At 38.1% G+C, this 26,018-nt stretch overlaps 1 protein-coding gene across 1 annotated transcript; it reads right to left on the reverse strand.

The window, feature by feature from the left end:
* Positions 1-15,665: 15,665 nt before the first annotated feature.
* LOC115954262 lies at positions 15,666-16,334 on the reverse strand. The gene has a single exon (XM_031072176.1). It carries the CDS (start codon positions 16,332-16,334, stop codon positions 15,666-15,668), a length of 669 nt encoding a protein of 222 aa, XP_030928036.1.
* Between the last annotated feature and the right edge of the window lie 9,684 nt (positions 16,335-26,018).

The following is a 26,018-nucleotide window of genomic DNA, read 5'->3' on the forward strand; positions in this document are numbered from 1 at the left end:
CTTCTTCTACGATAGGAACCTCCGGGATCCCAAATATGGGAGCTCCCCAGGATCCTAACAATGAGATATTCTTCAGCTGGAGCCGATTCATCATAAAGTATATTTTCCACAAAGTTTACTTTGTGCTGGATGAAATGACTAAGATTGGCAGTGACTTTTGTGGGCTTCCCATTCAATCCCTCTTTCACGTACTAGTGATACATTGAGAGGATTAGGCAATAGTTGTGATGTCATGGTTGGTCTTTAGAGCTAGTTGTAGGTGTCTTCCAGTAGTCTCTGTATCTCCTCCAAATCTTGTTATTTCCATAGGTGAGCCCAATTATTGAGTTGTAAGAAATGATAGGTGTATTGTATAGTTGTTGAGCTTTCAATAATGTTGATTTTGCTACTGACTTGCAATATAGTGTTTCTATTGATTTTCTTCAAAATATATTTAAGGTCCACTGCATAATAGGTTTTAGCCCCCAAGACATGAGGCGGTTGTTGAATCATGCTTGATCCACCTTCTCTTGATGCTATTATGGAACTTCTATCCATTTTTCGGATGCCTCCATTTTTTTTTTTTTTCTTCACAACCATTTTACTTTGTTGGATTCGTGGAAATACTTCGCCTTTGCTGGAACTAACGATCTTTTAGGCTTTTTTGAAATTGAGGGTGTACTTAGCCTTGCTGGAATTAAGGATCTCCTCAACTTTGTTGGGATCAAGGATCTCCCAGTCTTTACTTTCCTGGAGTTAAGGATCTCTTAGACTTTGCTGGAATTAAGGATGTGCTCAGCCTTGCTGGAATAAAGGATCTCCTCAGCTTTGTTGGGATCAAGGATCTCCCAGACTTTGTTGGGATCAAGGATCTCCCAAGCTTTGCTTTCCTGGAGTCAAGGATCTCCTAGACTTTGCTGGAATTAAGGATGTACTCAACCTTACTGGAATAAAGGATCTCCTCAGATTTTTTTTTGGGACCAAGGATTTCTTAGGCTTTGCTGGGATCAAGGATCTCCAAGGCTTTGCTGGGATCATGGAACTACTCCATTTTGCTAAACCCGTGAGTGGAGCCAAGGAACTTGTCCATTTTGTTAACCTGCGCCATATGATATTATTATCAAGTTGCTGCAAAATTATTTAGCCCCACAATGTGAGGAAATTGCTTTGCTATGTAATTTACATTTCATCAAATCTCTTTGATTCACTTAGTTCTCTTTCTTCTTTTTCTTTTTAAACAAATGAAACAATATCATGAATTTTTTTTTAAAAGAAAGAATACATCAGCCCCCAAATGTGGGGCCATTTCTCCATTATGTAGCTCATACAATCTTCATTTCATCAATCTTTTTCTTTTGGCACACTTCTCCATTTTTTTTTAATAATGAGACAATGTTTTGATTGTTAAAATATTATTACATGACCCCTCTTACCCCCTTTTTGTAAAGAGTAGAAATCCTCATGATAAAAAAAGATTTTGCTTCTTCTAGCTGAGTTCAATATTTATTTTTCAACCTTTTGGTTGTACTCTATAGGTTGGCTGTACTCTCAAAACACCTTTAGTATTAGTTAAGTTTTTATGAAACCAGTGAGTTGCCTTTGGAGACCAATGGTACAAAGTAGTTTCACACCACCAATACCTCATTTAACCAACATCTTCAAGTTTTGGACTTCAAAGTTTAGGAGTAAACTATTTGCATAAATACTAATCAAACTGACCAGCTTTCTTCTCATCACTCCCTCCTACCCTTTCTATTGCTTAGGGTGTGGAGTCATTAGCAGCCAATCCCATGCCATGTTCAAAACATTGTGAACTTTTGATCAATGTCAAAACCATTTAGCAACATGGTCTCAACCACCAATAAGTTGAAATAAAACAATATTGCAGTATCTTTTATGAATATTTTTAAAATGAGGTTCATTTAGTTGGAGGATGAGCATGACAACCAAACTTATCTATGATTCTATATTGTGTAGAACAAGTGTCCACTTCTATTACTAAACAATACAATACTTTTGCTTTCATGCAACAATGATAGCTATCCATTTGAAAACCATAGATTTCAGTCCATTATGTTCAAAATATAAAATGGAGAAAATAATGATACATAAAACTTATCTTGTGTTGGGAAGTTCCCCAAAATTCCATATAGAGTCCCTCGGTAGAACATTTGTTGGAGTAACCCGCACTTTTGGGATCTTAATGTTGAATGCACTAAGAGGAACTTTCCTTCCTCTAAGTGTTTCCTAGCTTTGGAGCAGTGCTTGCGAAGGGACTGCTTTTTCCCTCTCCTTTTTCCCAGTCCCCAGCGGAGTCGCCAAAATGTGAGAGTGCTTTTTTCTTTAGCACACAGGCCCAAGGATCCTGGGCCAAATAGTTGTATTTTGGTGGACTGGGCTTGGTTCACCGCAGCTAAATGGGGGCTGATTACGAACCAAGTTGTGCGCAAGTCACATAAATCTCCTCAAGGCAAAAATGCGATTCCTCCTAAGTAATAAAATACCATTATAAGTGTTTTAGTATCATAAAAGGATCCTTTACTCTTACGAAACAAGTAAAATAGATGTTCATAATATTCACAATGAGAAAGAGATTGAAATAGAATATTTAAGGCTTATCTTTTATCGTATAAACATTTTAAAGAATTCCTTCACTTGGTACCCCGGGCGTACTGTCGTGGGATCCCGGGACGTACTGTCGTGGGATCCCGGGGCGTATTAGGCCTTTAAGAACCCAGAATCTCTGGTTCTCTGCACTATACAATCTTTCTCCATGCTTGTTATGCAATGGAGTTTTGTCCTTTCCTTTTACCTCTATAAGTCCTACACAAGAACAACTATACAATGCACATATCTTCAAATAATTGTTAGTTTCTTAGATTAGGATATATATATATATATATATATATATTAATACATATACATATATGTAAATGAATTTCATGAGAATGATTCAGCCACGAGGATTCTGGCCCCAATTCTCACAGACTTATACTTTTACACAAGACTTGTGGGATTTGGAACTCAAGTCTGAGTGGCTTTGCTTGGGCAGGGACTCAGCTTTACAAGCAAGAAAATATATTTATTAAGCAACAAGAAGCAGTAAAGAAATATGCAAAGTAATTGTTAGAAATTCTCAAATCAATATGAGATATTTCATTATTTTTCTTGATTGTGGATTACAAATGTGCTCACTAAGACGTGATACAAGGTTCAAATAAGCTTAAAAATTACAGACTTTGATGGCTATTTAAGCCTCTAAGACTTGTAAAGTTTAAATCCTTTTGAATCCAAGTATGTGTTATAGTGGCTGTTTCTGGGATACCGGGAGACGTTCCTCTGTTTTTCTTAAATTTTACAGAGTTCTAATGACTCTGTTATGATATTTTTCCTACTGAAAATCCTCTCCCCTTTCAACATGGGTTTTATCTTCCTTTTATAGCGTGCTTTCTAGGGCTCTGAGGTACTAGTTATTTCTCTCTTTTGCCCCTCAAAGCTCGTGCTGTGTCATTTTCTTAGGGGCTGGTCTCTTCCCTTTTTTCTCATGGTTTTCATCTTTTATTGCTGTTTTCTCTAAAAGTCATTTGCTGACTTTCCATTCCGGGGCGTCCTAACCTTCAATCTCTCTTCCTTCAAGATTTCTCACTTTTCAGACTCAGCTGCGTTTGTATTTTCTTGCTGTCATTATTCCCAAATAGTTGGAATCTTTTACTGCTGGGTTGAAAGTTCTCTTCCAGTTGCTTCTACGTATGATTTTCTATTCTTGGTTCCTTGTGGTACAGCTCATTTGTTCATGAATGTTTGCTCTATACTTTCTAATTCTTTGCTGCACCAGTGGGTACTTGAGAAGGACATCTCTGTTCTTCATTTCTTGTATTTCGTGGTACCTTTCTTGAGTTGTCTCAATCCTACAACAGCTGTCCTGCATTACCTGAGGATCCCGGGCCTCTGGCAGCCTCTGGGTATCCCGGCCCAGTTCTTTCACTGAATCTTGCTAGACTTTTTGATGACCTTTTTGCTGGAAATCTGAATATAAATTGGGCCTTAATGTTGATTCTTCTTGTTGCTTGAATTGGGCCTTCTTTACTTTTCATGGAATGGGCTTTCTTGTGAAATTTTGGCCTTCAACAACCCCCAAATTACAACTTAACCAATTCAAGCAATATGTCAAACAACAAGTGTGCGGAAACTTAACATAAGCTATAATATGGAATTGGTTAAAAACTATCTAAGCCAAAACAAAACACAATCCAAAGCAGATAATAAAAAGGCTAAGATAGAGAGGAAGGAAGATGCAAACACAAAGACAACACGCGATGTGTTATCGAAGAGGAAACCGAAGCCCTTGGCGTAAAACCTCTCCGCCGCCCTCCAAGCGGTAAACAATACACTAGAAAATACAGTTGGAATACATGGACAGCAATAGACCCTCCAAGCCTAATCTACCCAGTGCACCTAAGCCCTCCAAGCTTCTTGCTCCAACGAGGTTGCGCCGAACCTTTTTCTTTTCTAGCTTCCCGAATTCCGCTACTAGACTGTAGCATCAACCAATGAAGATTGGTTCCTTCCTAACTGCTTCCCAGAAATCCAAACAGCTATCTCACAGTGATGATGATGGTGAGAACCAAGTTTGGTATAATGCCTCTCAAGGATTTGACAATGGAGAGGAAGAGAGTTGAGGAATTTGAAGAGACTCTAATATATAGATTGTGGGTGAATCAATCTTGTTTTTCTTTAGGGTTTCTCTCTCAAAATTCTCTCTAGAAGCTCTCTCACAATTGTGGGTAAAAGGGGTATTTATACTGGAGTGGGAGAGGAATGTGAAACGTCAGGTTTTACAAAACAGGGGTGGCTCGCGGCTTGACTAAGTCGCGAGATCTAGTCGCGAGATAACCGTATGGCCAGTTGTCCTGTTTTGTCCTGTAGTGCTCCAGCTTGCATGACTGTTCACCTTCCAGCATGCTTGACACGTGTGCTGCATCTGGCGGCTTGCAGCCGCGAGTCACCCGCGAGGCCCAGCCGCGAGTCTCTGTTTTCTTGCACACTCTTGAGCAATCTTCACTCTATCTCACTCACTACCCTTACATCAAACCCACCTAAATACAGGGTTACTAAATGCTGAATTACAAGCAAATTTGGCACGGAATAGAGCCAATTAGATGGTTGAATAAATTCAACCTTACATATAGAGAGAGAGAGAGAGAGAGAGATAAACCAGTTTAGAGGAGTATAAGTTTTTGTCATATACTATTACCACAGGTCATGAATTAAAAAAAAAAAAAATTCAAAATATTACAACATTGTTTTATATTTTTTTGCTAATAAGTATTATATTATAATAAAGAAAAGATAGTCTTTATATTAAAAAAAAAGGGAAAAAAAAGAAAAAAGAGAGACAAAATATGCTAGAAATTGGGATCATACTTAACTCACTCAAACTCAAATTCATGTGATGGGAACAAAAGCATATAAACAAGCATCATGCCAAAAATTGTGTTGGGTTAAAATAAATTGACCTCGATTAATTAATTTAATTACTCAAGTTGATTAATTAGGTCAAATTATATGCAAATCGTGGAGGCATCAACAAATCACCAACTAAACTAAATGCAGCATAAAATAAGTTAATATGGTGATTTGTTGACAAATGGATAAAACCTCTCGCAAGGCAAAAACTCTATCGGGTGAATTTAAGGTCACCACTCATAGGAATCTACTAATCAATAATCAAGAAGTTACAAGTATGAGGAATCTTACCACTACCCTAGCCTATCTCAAAATACCAACTTACAGTTAAACCTTCGCTTCAATACCTAATTGATTTTTTAGTAGACTTCTTTGTTTTGCACAAATCTCCAATCTGTGACTGACACCTTTGAATGGATCCTTGTACGTGACTAACTCCACCAACTTGATTAATTGTTATTGGCTGCAATGTTCTTCACTTAATAAACGATGAAGATCAAGAAGCACTTGGTTAAAAATCCTAAGGCGTACAAATGCAGTAACTTCACATAGAATATATGAGTTCTAGGTCTTTGTTTTCATACTTGATGACTTTTAAAATAAGCTTTATATATGACTATGGTTGTAGAGAGAGAAACCCTAATCTTTCAAGTCATCATGGGCCGAAATTCAGTTCTAAGAATTCTAAATTTGTAGTTCTACAAATCAAGCTTGTGTCAAGCTTCTCCATTAATCCTCGATAGCAGCTAGTGTCAAGCTTTAATGAAACAACTTTTCTTTACTTATTTCTTGGATCAAATTTCATGTCTTTGATGATACCACTTGATATGCTTGAACAACATACTTCTTGATACATTAAACACAACTTAGATCTACCCAATTACAAGTAAAGTGCATTTTGTCAAAGGATTAGCCAATTACATAGAAAATATAACCCTAACAATCTCCCTCTTTGGCCATCTATGACAAAACCACAAGCTTAATTATGAGTGAAGTATAAAACAACAATCTCCCTAATTATTACACAAAATTACATAAGCCTAACTAAATAATGAACTCTTGAAAAACTTTGCCAGAAGAGAGACCATGGTATGAAAGACTTGCTACATGTCTTAGCTAAAACACTAAACAAGATCCATCAAGGCATCGAGTGTGAAATATAGACAAGTTGTATAAATAAAGATGTCTGTGTATAAAAAGAGATAAGAAACAACACATGTGAGATAAAGGTGAAAACATACATCATCATCATATATATCAAAGAAGCACAATGTATGTAAAAGGTCACATGACCAAGGTACATGTAATGAGAACTATACAACAAAAACTTCACTACATATCTCTAAAGCACTCTCCCCCTATCACTAGTCTAGCTCTCCCCATAACAACAAGACTACTCTCTCATAACCAAAACTACTCTTTCTTTTTGTCATGAGTGACAAATTGTGAATCATTGAGAGGGCATCACCTCAACATTATACTCAAAGAAAAAAGCATCATCATCTTCACTAACTGAAGACTCTTCGGAAGGATCATGCTTAGGAGTGTGGGCACAAGCACTTGCAACTGTGGTGTTTCGTGGGGGTACGCCTTAGCCTAGAGTGGACCACGATGGAGAAAAATGGAGTCACCACCTAGATTAGGTCTAGGAACCATATATTAATGCCCTTCGTGAAATGAATGGTCTACTACCAGAGCACGTGTCCGGAGTTTAGGTATGGGGATGGGAATGTGTTAGGCACCCAAACCTACCAGACTCGTGGGTCGGCTTCCACTCATTGTGTTCCACATCTTAATCCCATTAAAGGCATACTCAATATTGATATCTTAACTATCACATACCCTAGCATACATCTAAAGCAAGCAAACATGGCATATTCATACCAAACCTAATCATTCATCTATCATGGCATTGAGCAAACACATATTCACAAAGGTAGAAACGTGTTATGGCAGAATCATTATATTAGAGGCATCTAAACATCAAAGCATTCAAACAAGCATGTTCATATCCATAACCAAGGCAACATCATTATTAAATCAATGCATGTCCATATAAATGCATAACTTAGCTTACTTACCTCACTGCACCACCACACCTATGCTTCAATGCGTGTTCATATTATATGCATGTTCATGGTAATCAAACAAATCAAAACCCTAATTAGCATTAAAGAGGTAAACAAGCAAAGCAAAGCAAAACAGAGAAGCAAGGGCATAAAGATATGAAAAGCAACTCAGACAGAGGCATGTTGCATAAATAAAACAAGGAAATAGAAGCAAACATGCTTAGATTAGGGTTTCTGAGCATAAGTATGTGTGTGCATACATAGGCATGCGTACTCAGCCCAGTTGTATGCGTATGCATACTTTGAGTATGCATACGCATGCAGTAAGCATGCGCACGCATACACGCCCTTAACCCTAACCCATAAAACAAGAACACTAGATAAGCAGAAACTAAAATCTAACAACCTAACATGCTTAACATGAAAAAGCAAAGTAAACCTAAACTACATAGATATGTTAAAGTGTATATAAAATAAATAAAACATACAAAGCAAGAACTAAAACAAGAGGAAAACAATGATGAAGCTAGAACTTTTACCCAAGGGAGTCAATACCGTACCAGAGGCTGTACCAGTTTGGCCAGTGATACGATATATTTCGGATACCGGTCAATACCGGTGTACCGTTTTGGGTTTACCGCTATTTTTTATATTTATGAATAAATAAATAAATAAATATATATATATATATATATATATATGTATGTGTGTGTATATATATTATAATAAATATAAAAGTTTACCATAAAACATTTCCTCAATTCAGAACTAATTATTCATGGTTTTAAACTTTAGTATCAATTAAAAGAAAAAAAAAAAAACACAATATAAAAAATAGAAAGCTTAAAAGTTACCATTGCATACTAAGAAAAGAAATAATACTAATAAGTTAATTCAAATAAGTTATCATTTTTCCTTAAAAAAATTCAAAAATTACAAACTTAAAAAAAAAAAAAAAAAAAAAAAAAAAAAAAAAAAACATTTTTCAGTATTGGCCAGTACGCCCGGTACTAGCCGGTATTGCCCGAAATTGGCCGGTATGGCTGGTGCATGGCCGGTACGGCCGGTATTTAAACCGGTACGAAACGTTGATGTTTCGATATTGGTATACATACCGGTACAGTACATACCGGCCGATACGGCCGGTACCGGTACGATATTGACTTCCTTGCTTTTATCTCCAAACAAAAGTTCCTTAGCTTGATTTTGACCGTTCCCCTTAGTTAATTTAGTCACAACCAAACCAAAATTAGTTAGTAATCCTTTGAAACTCGAAGATCAAGACCCGAAAGAGGTCTCAATTAGAAAAATATTAACTTAAGTGTGTTTTGTGAAAAGTTCCCTCTTTGATTCACTATCCTTTGAAAATCTACCATTTTAGGCTTTATATAGTTGAAAAAAATGGGTTTGGGGCAGCTCCCAAACAATGTGAGATTTGTTCCAAACCAAGTTTTAATGTAGAAAAACCTTTCCTTTCTAGTTTTTGGAACCCTCGCATAAGCACGCATGCCTGTGTATGCATACTCATGCATTAAGCATGCACACGCAGAACTTGAGCATGCATGCGCAGACGCATGTATGTGTACACATGCCCTAGGGTTTCTGTGGTCTTTTTTTTTTTTTTTTTTTTTAAAAGAGTATATTTAGTCCAAAAGAGAGTAATATTTTTTCAAAAACACTTCCTCAAGTCAATTTCTATTAGATTGGGCCCTAAACCAACCTTAGGCTTTAGAATTCCAAAATTATTATAGGGAACGGGGGACCGAGTTGTAAGGTGTACAAAATGTGGTGTCTATAGATGCCCCTCTTTTGATTCATAAGCTCCACTAACAAACTCAAAAGAATAGGAGACCAAATATTTTGTTTCGACGTATGGCTCAAGCCCAACCCACGTACATGGCAAACAACATGCATACATAGGGCAAGGTGTAACTCCGCAAAGTCGCGTGGGATTCGTATGTTTGAATTTCTACCTTTGTTACTTGGGAAACGAGCAACGATAGGTTCACTATCCAAGGATACATATCTGTGGTGTCCATCTGGGGCTTTTGCCTCAAACTTCTCTGGTTGGCTGTTGCCTTTGGGTAGTTTCCGTCTTTATCTTAACCTCTTTTAATCTAGTGAGGCTTTTGCCTTTATGTGACTTCTATCTCTATCTCAATCTCTTCTACTCTGGTGAGGCTCTTGCCTCTATGTGATTTACATGTTCAATTCCAAAATGGATATGTACTTAAGTTTTGCATTCTTCTTTTCTTGACTTGTCTAGGGTTTGTGCTTGCATGGTCAATTCCCATATAATATGTGCCCAAGTATGGTAGCAATCTTAGCAATTTGAACTCATGAGGAAGTCTTTGGTGATGTATCGAGGAAAATAACTCATTGAGGAGTGTGTGTTGGTGACTCATAAGGGAGCCCTCTTGGTAATTTTTCTACCTATGAGGAAGTCTCTTAACGGTGTGTAGCCTACTAGGAAAAATGTTTCTTCTCTCTTATGACTCATTGGAGAGTTTGGTGTTGGTTCTACTCACGGGAGAGTTTTCTTTGTAATTCTCAGCTCCTGGAGGGAAACTCTCTTCCTCAAAACCCTTGAGGGAGTTGTCTTGGTGTTTTGGATCCACGAGGGAGTCCTTGATGATTCTTGGGGAAAACTTGCCTATTTTGTGTCTCACTGGGGAGTTTGTTGATGATCTTAACTCACGAAGGAGTTTTCTTAGTGATTTCTAATCCATTGGGGATATTTCTTAATCCTTTCAATTCACTAGGGATGTTTCTTAGGCTCCTTGTGCCTTTTAATATGTTAAGGGTATTTCTATCATTCAGGTGTCTTTGTAACATTCCTACTACTTCATGGTCTACTAGGGACTTTCTTAGACTTTCTCTTACGCTTCCTATATGTCGGGAGCCCACTAGGGATATTCTAAATTTATTTTTTGGCTAAACTACACGTAGTTTAGTGGGAGGTCTAAACTACATGTAGTTTAGTCATCAGTTACCTTCTAGCCTCTTCATTTTTCTCCAGCGATTACCAACTATTTCATTCTTTTCTTATTCTCATCATCTTCCATATATCTTCACAGTCTCTCTAATTCCTCAACTCCCTCTTTTCTCTACAAAAACCATATGCTTTTCCCTTATTCTCTCATCTCTCATAATCGAAAATTCTTTTCCTTTCTCAAACTATCTCATCTTCTCTATGGAACCTAAGTCCAAAATCGAGAAAACTTCCTACGCGATTTTCAATGAAATCTTCAATCTCACTTGTTAGGATGGAGCCACAAGGCTGACGGAGTCTCCTCCTCTGATCTACAGGCCACAAAACCATCTCTTAGAGGGTGCATGGGCTGGATTGGTAAGTTTTTCAAACTTTTCTCATTTTCGAATTTTGCTCTGATCTTCCTATCGATGTCCCACGGCAGTTGACCACCCATCATGACGATGCTCGCGCGCACACCCTCTCTTAGGAGGTGTGCACAACTCGTCATGTGTAGGCCCGAGAGTTCGGGTGCTATGAAAAAGGGTAGACCTTTGGTGTGACTAGAAATGAGTCAATTTTAATGGAGTTACCAAAGGTAAGTGAAGTCACCACCAGTCATTGAGTTTTTTCTAAGGTGTTTTGGTCACCTGACTCTATTTGATATTACTACCAATCCTAGGCTAAAAGAAATGTTGTTTTTCCTAATCTAATACGAATGGATAAAAAATCTTGATTCTTGAGTTCGGAAGTCTGGTTACGTGTGGGAAAGGTGTTGGTTACTCCACAATGCCTATCTGTACACAGTTCTTTGTTTTGGTAAAATCTTAATTTAAGGACATTGGCAATTAAAAAATCAAGCTATTTGCATTAGCTTTTGAGGCTTTAAATGAATTGGGCTTTGAGGTTTGGTTTCGGAAAGGGTGTGGTCTTGATCGATGCCTCCCTAGTGTGTTTGAAATTGTTGCCAAATTTCCATGATGAAAATCTGGCAGCATTTCGCCTTATTTTCGTGGCGAAAATCTAGCAGCGCTTTGCCTCGAATGGGTTACACCATGTCAACCTAGATGTTTTCACGGCCCTATAAAGAAAAGTTAATATTTTTGGAATTTTCAAGGTCTAGCACGCATATTGAGAGAAGACAAAATACGGTATCTACACTTCCATTTTAATATGTTTTTGGACATGTAAATGCTTGTATTTTGTTATGGGATTGGTTTAGATGAAAACCCAGGGTCTTACGAGGGGTAGGAACATGCTTAGGTAGGTCGAAAATGTCAAAGAAAACTCTATGTCTACACTCATGCGTGCGCATGCTCTCTTCATATGTACGTATCCATGTTCTTTAGTTCATACGGATGCATGCCCCAGCATGCACACGCATGTAGAGATTTTACGTATGCATACATGAGACCTACATGCATATGTGGGCACTCAGAAACTCACTTTTTTTTTCAATTTTATTCTTTTTCACTCATTTTCCCATTTTCCTTGTCCAATCATGATTCTCATGCTCCTTTTCATCTCTTTTTTGCAGGTTTTACCCACTTTCACAAGTAGAGGTAGTACTAGTTGCATCTCCTCTTGGTATAGGGCCTTGACGAAAGACACGAAGGCCTTGGTACGTGTTACTAGTTTTGATCCTACCATCCACTTGATTCCTAAGGGTTTGGCCAGTGGCATACTAGTGCAAACATTGGCCAAGAGGTGGTGAGACACTACCCACACCTTCCACATTGCTAAGAAGGAGACAATGGTGACTTCCACCGCATGATGGGTTTAAGATTCGATAGGTCCCTCATCAATTTGGAGGGTAATTCTGGCTTTCAGCTGGGTGTAGACCAATTGGGCGTAGGTACACTAGTAAGAGCGTTTGATATTTCAATCTTGAGGTGGACTACAGGCCTTGTTCTCAGGTGACGATTGATGATTGTACCTAGATGGCTAGGGCATTCCTACTGTATTTGTTTGGGGGCATATCTCTACGCCAATGGAGGGAAGATGGTGTCCTTGAGGTGGTTGGCCCTTTTCCAAGACTTCGGGCAAACTCGGGCGGCGAACTAGGGCCAAGCTTGTCTTTCCTGTCTGTACTCATCCTTGGATACTCTCAGCCAAGGGACTTTGTACCAGCTAGTGGGGCCTCAGAAGCTCTTTGAGATTAGACCTTCTTTCTTTTCTTATATGGTTCTTATTCTTGCAAACTGTATCTATTGCCATGTCATCTAGGTTTACAAACTACATTCCATGCTCTTGTAAATAATTCTTATCATCTATCTTGTAAACTATCATATTGTAAACTGTACGGTATCTCACAAACTATCATCTTGCAAATTGTCTTTACCTTGCACACTATCATCTTACAAACTATCATTTATCTTGCCAACTGTCATCTTGCAAATTGTTTCTTCTCTTATCTTGCAGTGTTAGGCTATGAACTACGATCTCATTACCCGTGGAGTGGAGGTGGATTTAAGGAGCTTCCTTTCAGTTTGAGCTCATCTCAACAATCTTTCTTTTGAGGATGTCAGTAAAAATCTTCTTCCCTTCACTCTCTTTGCATGTTCCATAAGGTTTTTCTTCTAACCATTTATTCTTCTACATATTGCTTGGAGTCCTTGGGTAGGTCCCTCCATGGTTGGCCTTCTCGTGGTTGGCCCTGCTAACACTCCCCACTTGTCTTGGTTGGTCTATACCTATGGCCCTGATGGCTTTGCTTGGGAGCTTCCTATGGGATGTAACCCGAATGTCATGGGCTACCCTTTTCCTGAGGGTACATAAGCGGTAAGTCCTTTGCACTTTCTTCTTTCAATTTCTTAGTCTCGTCCCAACACTATCTTCTTTTCAAGTTTAGCCCACTATAGCGAAGCATGAGGAGCTTGTCTAGTTTGCTGGGAAATCACATTCCAAATAGAAAAGGGAAATCACATGCATGCGTACCTTTGACCATGCGCACGCATGCCGCCAGGTAGAAAAACCCTAACCAACCTCTTTCACTATAAAATAGTCGCGAAAGGCTTCCAAACCTTCATAAAACGTGTCTTAAGCCTGGGAAACATTTTGTAAGGTCCCCAATGAAAAAATTCACTCTTTTAGAGATCTAGGCATGGATTAACAAGCTAAATCTAAACTTCAAAGATGCTCTCATCCCTCTCGGTCTCTATTGTATTTCTTTTTTCCATCAAATCAAAGTGAATAAGCCTCTTCTATGTGCAGCCACTGACTTTTGGATTCCTACTCGACATGTTTTTCAGTTAAATGGTGTAGAATTATGCCTCACTCTTGAAGAATTTGGTGCAATCATGGGTGAGCACAATTTCAATGCTATCATTCTTCCTACTCTCGAGGAAGACCTATTCGACTTAACTCATCAAATTTTGGGGGTTCCCTTAGCTATGGCGAAAAGATGGTGCAATTTTTGACAAATTGGACATCTAAATGGTGTTTAAATACTTTTCTCAAAAAGACATTCCTTTGGTTGGGGTGAAGCTTTCTCGTCATCTCAACGCTTTTTACCTTTACATCCTCGCAAGGTACTTCTTGGTGCATAAAGAACCTCATGTGGACCCAAGAATTCTTTAAGTGGTCAACAATCTAGGGAGGGGAAGCACAATAGTCATCATCTTAGTTGAAACCCTCAATGGTTTGGGTGTTGTTCATAAGGAGGAAGCGACATTCTTTGTGGGGAGTCCCCTTCTTCTTCAAGTATAATCCCTAACTTTTGCCTAGGTCCTCAACCTACTTGGATTCCTCTATTTTTTGCATGGATCGCCTTTCAGTTTTTAATCCATCAAGGCTCTTTATATCGTCTTTGAATATTCTTCCCTCTCTTTTTCCTTTTTATCTCTCATTTTTTTGCTCAACACTCATGCTTTCTTTTTCTCCCCCTCAGATATGGCTATATAAAAAGTTTTAGTTGCTTTATCGTCCCACTATCTCTCTTAGTCAATATCAACCAAAACATTACCATGATTGCAAGCTTAAAGAAAAAGTGATGGACCCTACCAAATTCATTGAATTCTTGAATTATCTATCTCCCTTGGGTGTTCAATGGGTGGCGGGATGGTGGCGCATAGGGGCCATGTCTAGCTATGGTTTCAAGGAGAACTGTGTTCCTTTGGTTGGGCTTTGTTGTTGCTCTTATTATCCCATGTGTTGCATTGCAAGGCAACTCGGTGATCGTCAAGGGGTTCCTCATGGCAATGGTTACTTCCACACAATGGCATTTACCAAGAGGATCCTAGGTAGAACCCATGAGACTTGGTCGCGATGGGTGATGAATAGGGGCATCGACTTTCCTCAGTTTCTTTATCCAACTTCAGGATACAAAGATTGGTTATCCATAGATATGAGAGCAGTCCATAGGTAAGAGAAAGATCATAAGAAGTCCAACAAAAGGAAGAGGACTGAGTGACTACCTTCATATGCCAAATTTTACTTTTCTACACTTTAAGATTCCATGTCTTTTCATTTGAGTTAATATAGGATTGGAATGTTCTAAATCCCCTATGAAATCAATTTATCATCTTTTAATTTGAGCAATGAGAGAATCAACCATTTTATTATCTTTGCTTATTGTCTTTATTTATTTTTTATTTTTTATCTTTTTTTCTATTCCATGTAATTTTTGCCTATGACGTCCTTGTGGGATTTTTTGCCATGCCCGTGGCCTTTTATCCTATCTTTTTCTTAGATCTCCCTTTCAGGTTTTCAACATAGCGGGGTTTCTTTGCCTAGACCGTCCTTTCAGATTTTCAACCTAATAGGTTTTTTCTTTTTTTCTTTTTTTTCTTCCAAATGTTCTATATCCGAAGTCTATCCATGTTTATTTGGTGAAGCATCTCTTCTGCATCCAAATCTACAATTTTTGTAGTGCCTCCTAACCTGATCTTCTTGATAATAAAATGCCAAACCATCTTGGCTTCATCTTCCTCTTGGATCGAAAGTTTCATCTCTAAGCACCTTTAGGACTAGATCTCCCTCCTTAAGGTTTCTAGGCTTCACCTTCTTGTTAAATGCTCTAACAATCCTCTTTTGGTAACCTTATGCATGATATTGAGCTTTCATCCTCTTCTCATCTATCAAGGCTAGCTGTTCATATCTTTCTCTCATCCACTCCTCTTCAAGGACCTTGGTTTATACTAGCACTCTTAAAGATTTTATCTCAACCTCAATGGAAAGCGCTACTTCACTCCCATAAACCAAAGAGTAGAGGGTTTCCATAGTTGATGCACGAATATAAGTTCTATAACTGTATAAGGCATACATGAGCTTCTCGGCCTAGTCCTTGATGTCACTACCATCTTGGCTAGGATATTCTTGATGTTCTTGTTGGCTGCTTCAACAGCCCCATTAATCTGCGATCGATATGGTGAAGACTTATGATGCTCAATGTTGTACAGTGTCATGATCCTTTGGACCTCTCCCTCAAAGTGGGAACCACTGTCAAAGATGATCTCTTGCAGTACTTCGAACAGGCAAATGATGTTGTTTTCTACGAATCGGGCCACATGCATGACTTTTAGCACAAAGTAGGAGGTTGCCTTAACCCACTTGGTGAAGTAGTCAATTGCCACTAGGATGTATTCATGCCCATTTGAGGCCTTAAGGGCTATTATTTGAATTACATCTCTGCCCCAAACTGAGAAAGGCCAAGAAGAGGTCATACTATATAGCTCGCTCAGTGGTACATGGTTCAAGTTTGCATGTGTTTGGAAATTAGGACAACCTTTTACAAAGTCTACACAATTGGTCTCCATTGAATTCCAATAGTATCCCATCCTAAGGATCTTCTTTGCTAACATTCTCTCATTCATGTGAGGACCACAAATCCCTTGGCGTACTTCTTCCATGAATCTTTCAGATTCTTCTTTCTTTAGACAATGAAGGTGTATACCATCATAGGACCTCTACATAGAATGTATTGCATCACTATCATCCTAACCAAATGATGTTTTCTTTTATCGACATGTAGACAGCGCATTTTGTACCCCTTACGACTCGGGCCTCCATTCCCCAATGATGTTGGAATTCTAAAGCCCAATCTTGGTTTAGGGCCCAATCAGATTGAAATTGACTTACAGAAAGTATTTTTGGAAAATATAACTCTTTTTATGAATCAAATAAGCTATGTTTGGAAAATAAGACCATGAAAATTCTAGGGCATGCGTACACATACACGTGTATGCATATGCATGCATACGCATACACGGGCATGTGTACGAATGCTAGGGTTCCAGAAACTATGAAAGGTAAGTTTTTTTTTTTTTTTTTTTTTTGCATTAAATATGGGTTTTGGAATGAATCCCACATCATTTAGAAGCTGTTCCAAACCCCCATTTTTCAACTATGTAAAGCCATACATGGTACCTTTTCAAAACAAATAGAAAATCCTAAGAGAAAACAGAAGATTCACTAGAAATAGTGAATCAAAGAGGGCATTTCTTACAAAACATCCTCAAGTTAATATTTCTCTGATTGAGGCATTTTCAGGCCTTGATCTTTGAGTTTCAAGCTTACTAATCACTTTTTTTTTTTTTTATTGTGAATAGATTGACTAAGAGGAATGGTCAAAATCAACCTAAAGTGCTTTGTCTTTGAGGTATAATGTTCTATCCTCTTCTTCTTTTCCTTTTTTTTTTTTTTTTGTTTTAATCTATTTTCCTTGCTTTATTTTATGTTATATATGTTTAACATGCCTGTTTAGTTTAGGTTGACGCATGTTTTTCTATTTTAAGCATGCTAGGCTGCTAGGTTTAGTTTCTGTCCTGTTGTGTTCTTGTTTTTTTGGCAAGGGTTAGGGCATGTATGCATATGCATGTTTCCTGCATGTGCATGCATACTTAAAGTATGTATATGCATACAACTGGGCTATGTACGTAGACCTATGTATTTGCACGCATACTCGTGCCCAGAACCTTAATCTAAACCTTTTTTGTTTCTATTTGCATAATATGCTTCTGTTTTACCCTATTTTCATGCCTATAAGTCTTTGCCTTCATCTCTGTTTGTGTCTTGTGCCTCACATGCTAGATTAGGGTTTCTTTTCAAATATTTCTTTGATATGCATAAACAAGCATATGATGCATGGGTGCTATGGTGCAGCAAGGTAAAACAATCACATGAACATGCATTTTGATGATAAACATGATGAATACATTTGTTTGAGGCCTTCATATTGTGTTTGGATGTTTGGGATATACTTGGTGATTATGCCTTGTTGCCATGTATATGTTTCTGTTTGAATGTAATAATATGCTTGTTTGGATCTGCCATGATGTGTTTGCCCTTAGATTTTATATGTTTTGATGCCATAATAGATGTATGTTAAGGTTTGGATGAAATTACATGTTGATTGCTAGATGTATTCTAGTGTGTGTGTGAGTCTAGAATGACAATATTGAACATGCCTTTAATAAGATTAAGATTAAGACACAATGAATGGAAGCCGTCCTACGAGTCGGGTTTCTAACACCTTCCCATCCCCATATCTAAACTTTAGACATGTGCTCTGGTAGTAAGATCAGTCCTTCCACGAAGGGCACTGTACATATGGTTCCTAGACCTAATCTAGGTGGCGATTCCATTTCCTTACTCCGCCCTGGTCCACTTGGCCAGGGCATACTCCCTGCCACTTGTGCCTACAATGGCAACGCCGTTGGGGATAGAAAGTTTGATTCCAATGTGTCTTATTTCTTAATCTTAATAAATTTTTGTTCAATATTTGCTTGCACACGCCTCACTTGGTTCCTTTTGTCCCTTTCACCTAGGTTGGTGATAAGTGGGAAGATGAGTACACTTTATTTGGGCCAAAGTCTTTCAAAGTTCATCCCTCCAACTCACAATCTGTGTCATTGCCTATAATGGGCTTTGAGTGCGTTAACCGTTTGTCACCAATCCACAATGGCACATTTAGGCCCAAGGTTGGAATCACAACCCACTTAGTTGTGAATGACCTATTGATCTATCCTTTAGCTCTAAGGAGCCTACCCATACTTAAAGAGGTCTTAGATCCTATCAATGAGAGGGGACCCTTTATATCTCTTGTTTGTTCAACCATATATTTTGTGTTCACCTAATTCCAAAGGACAAATAAAAGATGAAAAAAAAAAAGAGTTCGAGGATTACCTAAAAGTTATGGCATACCTTAAGATGTTGGGATAAAAGAAAAATAAGTTCTCACATATAAGAGGCTTGTCCCAAAATCTAACGGTATTTCTTAACTCGAAAGGTTCATGGGACCATATCCTAGTTGCTATCATAAGCCCAAATCAAAAGACCTCTTGAAAAGGATGACCATGGGCCTAAGGTAACAAATATGTTGTGGACTTAGCATCCAATATCCTACAAAGTCAATATGAAATTCCCTAATCTTGGGCCTTCTTATTGTATGCCAAGGCCCAAAATGATGAGAAATTCATGGACTTTGAAAGGAAGGCTACAATATATTCTAGCTAGAGGGCTACAAAAATGAAATGATGATAATAAATGGAAATTGGAAGAGCCCAAAGGTGATGGATATATTGTAAGTCCATATTTGAGACAAAGGGTTGAAATTCTCTAAGCACATTCTAATGAAAGCCCACGAGAGTAAGACAAGAGCTTTATTGTAAATGGACTCAAGCCCATTAAAGAAAGGGGCAAGGTTCATGAGAGGAAAGTGAGTGATTCTGTAGTTGGGCCTTCATTAAAATGGACTTAAAAGACTTTCTAAGAACATCTAAGACAATAATAAGAACCTTTCAATTGGGACATGGGCTTAATAAAATGGGACTTCTTTTTAGGCACCATTGCACCACCAAGATCAAGTAAGCACGTCCCTACTCCAATTTGGGTCCGAGAAAAGAACGGAAGGCATTTGGTCAAAATTGAGAACACATACAAGAAGAGATATTTCAAGAAGAGACATTTCAAGAGGAAGTATCTCAAGAAAGAATGGCTGATCCAATTGATGACACAACCACACAAAAGATATTCAAAACAATAGAAGAGCAAAGCAATGTCCTCAAGAAGATAGGAGGCCGTCTCTCCAAGCTAGAGGAAAGCAAGGTCATGAAGCCCATACATGTGGTGATACATGATGAGGATGAAAGAGAGAATTGGGATGAAAGGGATAAGGCCAAATATGAAAGGAACATGCAATTTGAAAAGAGAAATGATATGTCTACAACATTTTTACAACAAATCCTAAGTGGCAGGTTGTTACTGGTTGTTATTGTTGGGGCAAAAAAGTAATCTTAGTGTTAGTTTCAAATTTGAACCAATAATAACTAACCACCTATGATTTATTGTAAAAATGTTGTAGACGTAGCATCTCTCATTTGAAAAACCTATTGCAGATACTGTGGCCATAATTATAAAACCCCTATCGCATTGTCTCCTAAGTTCAAGATCTCCAATGTGGAAAAGTTAGATGGGACTGGAGATCCAAATCAACATATTAGGAGATATCTAAGCATTGCTGAAATGAAAGGTTTGGATGAGAAGCAAACTTTGCATGCATTTCCCCTCTCACTTACAGGAGGTGCATCAAGGTGGTATGCTTAGATCCGAATAAGACCAAGGTGTGGAATGAGCTAGTAAAGCTATTCGTGGATCAATTCATCTTCAATACCATGATTGATGTAACTCTAAGGGACTTGGAGACTACCAAGCAAGGGCTAGGTGAACATTTCCGAATACATGACAAGTTGGAAGGGAAAGGCATCGTAGATGGTCAATAGGCTAAATGAAAAAGGACCAAATCAACATGATCGTCAAGAATTGGCTTCCGGCATATAATATAATAGGCACCTGTCATTAATTATTAGTTCTTTTGGGGAGTTGTGTGATTGTGGAACTACGATCGAGGATGCCATCAATAATCAGAAATGTGAGAAATGTGAGAGCAAGCCTTCAATCAAGAAGACATATGGGGAGGAGCGGCCTAATCCTGTGATGCAAGTGTCATCATACCTTAAAAACCCCTAGCCTACTCTAGCTTCACAAAGAAAGCCCACCAAGAATTCTCCGACCTAGGAATGGCCCTTGCCCAAGCATATGAGAACTCAACCTTCAAAAGATTCATCAAGCCCTTAGACCCTACACTTTTGCCAAATCTTGTGCCTTCTACTTGGAACCTCAATGAATATTGCCACTTCCATCAGAAATCTGGCCATAAAACTTACAATTGTTTCTGCTTCAAGCATGAGATACAAGACCTAATAGACAATGAAACTCTCCCAAGCCCAACATCATCACTAAGCCTAACATTATTGTAGACAACATATTTTTTCCATCCTCAATTTGTGTGCCAGACCCCGAAAATTCCAAAAAAATATTATCGTTTCTCCATTGTGCTATGGAAACATCTAGATTTATGTGGTGCAACCTATTTGGGCATCGGAGCACTCAGAGTGCCATTTTAGGTAAAATTGACCAAAATGCCCCTAGTAAACCCTGGGTTAACCAAAACTCAAACGAAGTCAAAATCCTCTTGAGACAACATTTTTCATGCTTTTGCATCAAACCTGAGCCATTCAAACCAAGTTTGTCAACTTTGACCAAGTTTGACCCGACGTCGACCTTGGGGGTACCATAAACCCTAATTTTGATTCAACTGTCAGAACGGGTTGGTTCTAGCACCATTGCAAATATTATCAAATTCCTTTTCCAACGATTATTCATGGGTCAAAATCAGAGTTATAACGATTGAGATATATAGAAAACCGTGCAAAGCGCATCAATGCGCTTCTCAAGGCCATAACTTTTGATCCAACCTTTGGGTTTTCAATTTATTTAGTGCTATGAAAAATAAACATCCAGAGCTTTCAAGGGACACCAAGATCAGCTTAATCTGAGTCCAGGAAGACCTTAAAATATGCGTCCAAAGTTGGACCAGAAAAAGCCGGTACTGCTGATGTTAGTAGGGGTGGCCGACGACCATATAAGGTGCGTTGGAAGCTGAAGGGACAGGTTTCCTCCATAAATACCCCCAGACCCCTCATTTTGCAAAAAAAGAAGAAGATGATTTTGGGCAGTTTCTAGGTAGATTCTCTCTTTTCTATCTCTAATTTTTCTCCCAATCACATCCAAACATCACCAAACACCTTTGATTCTTCTCTTTTCTCCACAATTACAAGGTAGTGCTCTTGCACCCAATCTTCCTCTCCTTGGTTTCATACCTTGGATTTGAGGTTTAGGGGTGTGGATGTAGCGTTTTAGCTACAATTTACACCCCTTTCTTTTTATAGCTTTTTTCTAGCTTTTTCTTGTTCAATAATATGCTTTATTTCTTTTCCTAGCATATATATATATATATATATATATAGTTTTTCTATCATGTTTCCTTGTTTATGCCATGATTTATCGCTTTGATGTGGTTGGCCTAGCCTTCTTGGGCTAAGATATGTCGAAATTTAATGTTTGTGCTTAGATCCACATGCTTTTAGGCTCCTTGCCACTCTTATGCTTGAATCTACATGCCTATGCTTTCTATTCCATGCTTTTGCCTAGATCTACATGTTTATGTTCAGATCTACATGCCTATGCCTAGACCTATGTGCTTATGTGCTTTGTGCCATGTTTATGTGCTTAGATCCATATGTTGGTTGCTATGCCATGTGCTTCTATAGCCCTTTTGTTCCATGATATCTCTCTTTCTGGTGTTTTGGCCCTTTTGGTAGGATGTAGATCTAGATCTAGTGGTCTAGGTCTACATCCATACTCCTAGGCCCATATTAAAGGGTTTGTATCATTTCCCTATATGCTATGGTTTCTAGCTTGCTTTTATGCTTTATGTCTATGCTTACCTCTCTAGATGTAGGCTTTGCCATGCTTTGTGCCCTCGTGGGCTTGCTTGTGTGGTTGCATACATCCCTCCTGGGATTGATTGGGTGTAGTCGCTTGTGAGATACACCTCCATGGTGTTGGTGTGCTTAATACACACCTTCCTCCACTCCGTGCAATGTTTATATGTTTGTCTTGCTTGCTTTGTGCCACCCGTTAGTCTTTCTTTGTTTCCTTTCATCTTTTGAAACTTGCCTACATATTCATGCATGAGTCTCTGTGCAATCCATACTCAAATCCAATGGAACTATCACTACAAGAAAAACGGACTATTGTAGTGGTTCTTCCTGCCACTATTGTGGTGCCACTATAGATCTATTGTGGTGGTAACAAAAAGCACCGCAATAGATCTACCACTTAGCGGCGATTTTGGTTTATTGCAGCAAGCAAAAAACCGCCACCATATGAGGTTAGAATTTGGGTAAATTGACCTTTACTGGTGGGATATGTGCATGGCTATAGGTGACAACCTTTAGCGGTAGGCGATAAGCGCCGCTATAGGGCTTTATGTAAAACAAAACATATGCATCTTTTAGTAGTGGTTATGACTACCGCTATATGTGTGAAGCTTTAGTGGAGGGCTATAAATGCCGCTATAGGGCTTTAATTATAACATAATTTTAGACCTTCAGTGCCGCTTTTTGCCCACTGTTATAGGTTAAATTGTTTTTCCCCTGGGTTTTAAAATCACAGTCCTATTACAAAGAACCTGTAATAATTTTAGTTCTACTGAAACAATACCACAAATGTAACTAATTAACAACACCACAAATGTCTCCAAACTAACATTATATTAACATAGAAATATATTATCAAATACATAACATTTATTATAACCATTATCATAAGATTAACAAAAAAAAAAAAAAAAAGATGTGGTCCTTTGAATAAAACAACCACTTAAATTAAGCTAATACCATAATCAAAGTTCCAAAGTGTTTAAAAATATCCTTCAACACTTCCAAAAAATGCAGTTGCTCAAATGTAGTTTTTTGTACACAAAAAGTCATCGAACACCAACATAAAACTTGTAAGCTACTTGGTTGATGGGATGCAGCTGATGATTTTTGGAGAGCTGGAGATTGTTGGACTGAAGGAACATCCTACATACAAACCAAGATTACTCAATAAGTGCATATAAATGGATTGAATAGAATGACAAGAAAAGCTTAGAGATTTAGGACTTTTCATCTTGCTCATTCAGTATGTGCATGCAAACCAAGATTACTCAATAATTTGAGAATAGTTATTTATGAGAATCAAAGCAAATCTTCCATAGTAAAGTCATAACCTTAAAATGTAAAGGATACATTGAAGGGTGGAAGTCCCAAAACTTCACCTTATTACACAGGTTATATCCACTAGTAGTCTTCCGTCCTGCCATCCATGCAACAAATCTACTAGGCAATGGTCCTGCAGCAAGAAAAAGAGAGCTTAAATATGCACAAAGTTAATTCAAGTTAAAATAAAATCATACACTTGCTTTACCCAAAAAGTAGTACCGCACTTCTTGAGATGGAGGTTAATAGCTTAAATCTCACCTTCCTTCTACCCTTGGGGAAGGTGAGATTCAAGCTCATCTAGAATTATAAATCACCTACTATTAAACAAGATATCATTCACTTTACTTCAATCTATTCAAAACTGGATTTTTAATTTGAACCTAAACCTTGTTAGTAAAAGAATTACAACCACAAAGCATAAATGCCTTTGAGCATATTTTACATACCTTCTAATAATACCATACTGAACTCCGATATGTTGTAGAAAGCCAATCAATTAATAGTTGACATGCACCAACAATGCAAACAATTAGTCCAATCTTAACACAGCTAAATCTTAAATAATTGTATTAGAACGTAATGAATTCTTTAAGAAAAAACACATAAACATTGAGATATAATTTTAAGGAGAAGAAACTAACCAGAGAAGTTTTGAAACTCTTAGGGTGACCGTCAAAACACCCCTTGCTCGGGCTTTGTAAAAGGTCTGAGGTTCCTTAACATGGTGATGACATTTTTTATCCATCCATTGTCTCACTATAACTCTATCACAGAGCCTTGTGCTCGATTTTTGTTATCCCTTCTTGAGGGACTCATTATAGATTTTCCCTCTCACTTCATTCTATCCCTTATAGATGCCTATAGGGATGCGGCAACTCATGATAAGCTCATTTTTCCTTTGGCTATCATGAGGCTTCTTCAACATTTTTCTATCTCCTATCCTAAGTCTCCTTAGTTTTTGGTTATGTGTGCCATAGACGTTGCTTCGTTTAGATTGAGCGAGGCCCAACTTCGACCAAAGCGGCCATAAACAGAGAAAGCGACTCCTCCGGCTTCCTCTGTTCCCTCTTCATCCTCTCCTTCTTCATCAATAATTGGTACGACCCTCGAGGTGATCATGGCGCAGCTTCAGTGCATGGGTGCTCGCCTTGACATACTCAGTGATGAGTTATGTCAGGTGACCACCCGTGTCGGCCGTATTGCTCAACAGCAGGCTCGCCTTGGTGGCTTTGTACAGTCTCCCTATCCTTCTCAAGAGGCATCTAAGGACAAGGACGATGATGGTGACTTCGACGATGATGATGATAATGAGGATGAGGATGCTAGCTCTTCCGATGATGACAAGATAACTGCTTGAGTTACTTGCCCTTTGTCATTCGTGACAAAAAGGAAGAGTAGTTTTGGGATAAGAGTAGTCATGTATTTAGGGGGAAAGTTAGCATAGAACATTTTTTGTGATAGGGGGAGTGTTTATACTTTGAGGGATGTAGTGAGGTTATTATGTAGTTTCTTTTCTTTCTTTTTCATTTACCTCATGTATACCGGTCTTGTGACCATTTGACATATATTGTACTTATCGTTTGATATATATATATATATATATATATTTATGTATGTTATTCACCTATCTTTTCATGTGTTGTTTCTTTTCTCTCTTTATACACATGCTTCTTAGTAATTGTATGCAATCTTTTATTTCTATTTCATACTAGATGCCGTGATGAGTTTTGTTTTAAAGTGTTTCAGAAATAAAGGTTGTCAAAGTTCTTCTTGCCATGAACTCTCTTCTTGCAAAATTTTTCAAGAGTTTGTGTTAGGATTGATTTTATTGTGCTCAACAAGTGAGTATAAGTTGAGTGATTTATGACTTCTCTCATATGTTCATTCTAGATAGCATCTATCGAGGTTTAAAAGGCAGCTTTTTCCTGATGCTCGATAGCTGCTCAATAGATACCTTATCTATCGAGATTTATTAAAATCAGATTTTCAGTTTTGATCTCCGTGTATAGATGTTTAGGCGTTCTTTTCTCACAACCTTAAACATATATAAAGATTATTTTAAGGGCCGTCACAGTTGATGCAAATGAGTGCAACTTGATGCAAAGGTTTTTCACAAGCATATTGTGACTGGAGACGTTTGCCCTAGTTCATCTTTCTCTTCAAGAGCCTACTGCATTTGTACGCCATAGGGTTTTGTAACCAAGGAGCTTTGTGATCTTTGCAGCCAACATCCTTCTCAAGTTGGTGGTTAGTCACGTACTTGGATCTGTACATTGAATGGTTAGTCACGTATTGGGAGTCATGCATTGAAAGGAGAGATTGTCACTACAGAACAAGTTCAATTGGGTATTAGGGCAAGGGTTCAACTGTAGGTTGGTATAAAGTACTGAGATTCTTTTACTTGTAACCGCTTGTTGTGATAATAGT

This window comes from Quercus lobata, chromosome 1 (assembly GCF_001633185.2).
Source record: "Quercus lobata isolate SW786 chromosome 1, ValleyOak3.0 Primary Assembly, whole genome shotgun sequence".
Classification (NCBI taxonomy): domain Eukaryota; kingdom Viridiplantae; phylum Streptophyta; class Magnoliopsida; order Fagales; family Fagaceae; genus Quercus; species Quercus lobata.

What these genes read in the sequence shown, in the direction of transcription:
- LOC115954262 (XM_031072176.1), bottom strand. Translation starts at nt 16,334, where the DNA reads ATGGAAGAAGTACGCCAAGGGATTTGTGGTCCTCACATGAATGAGAGA.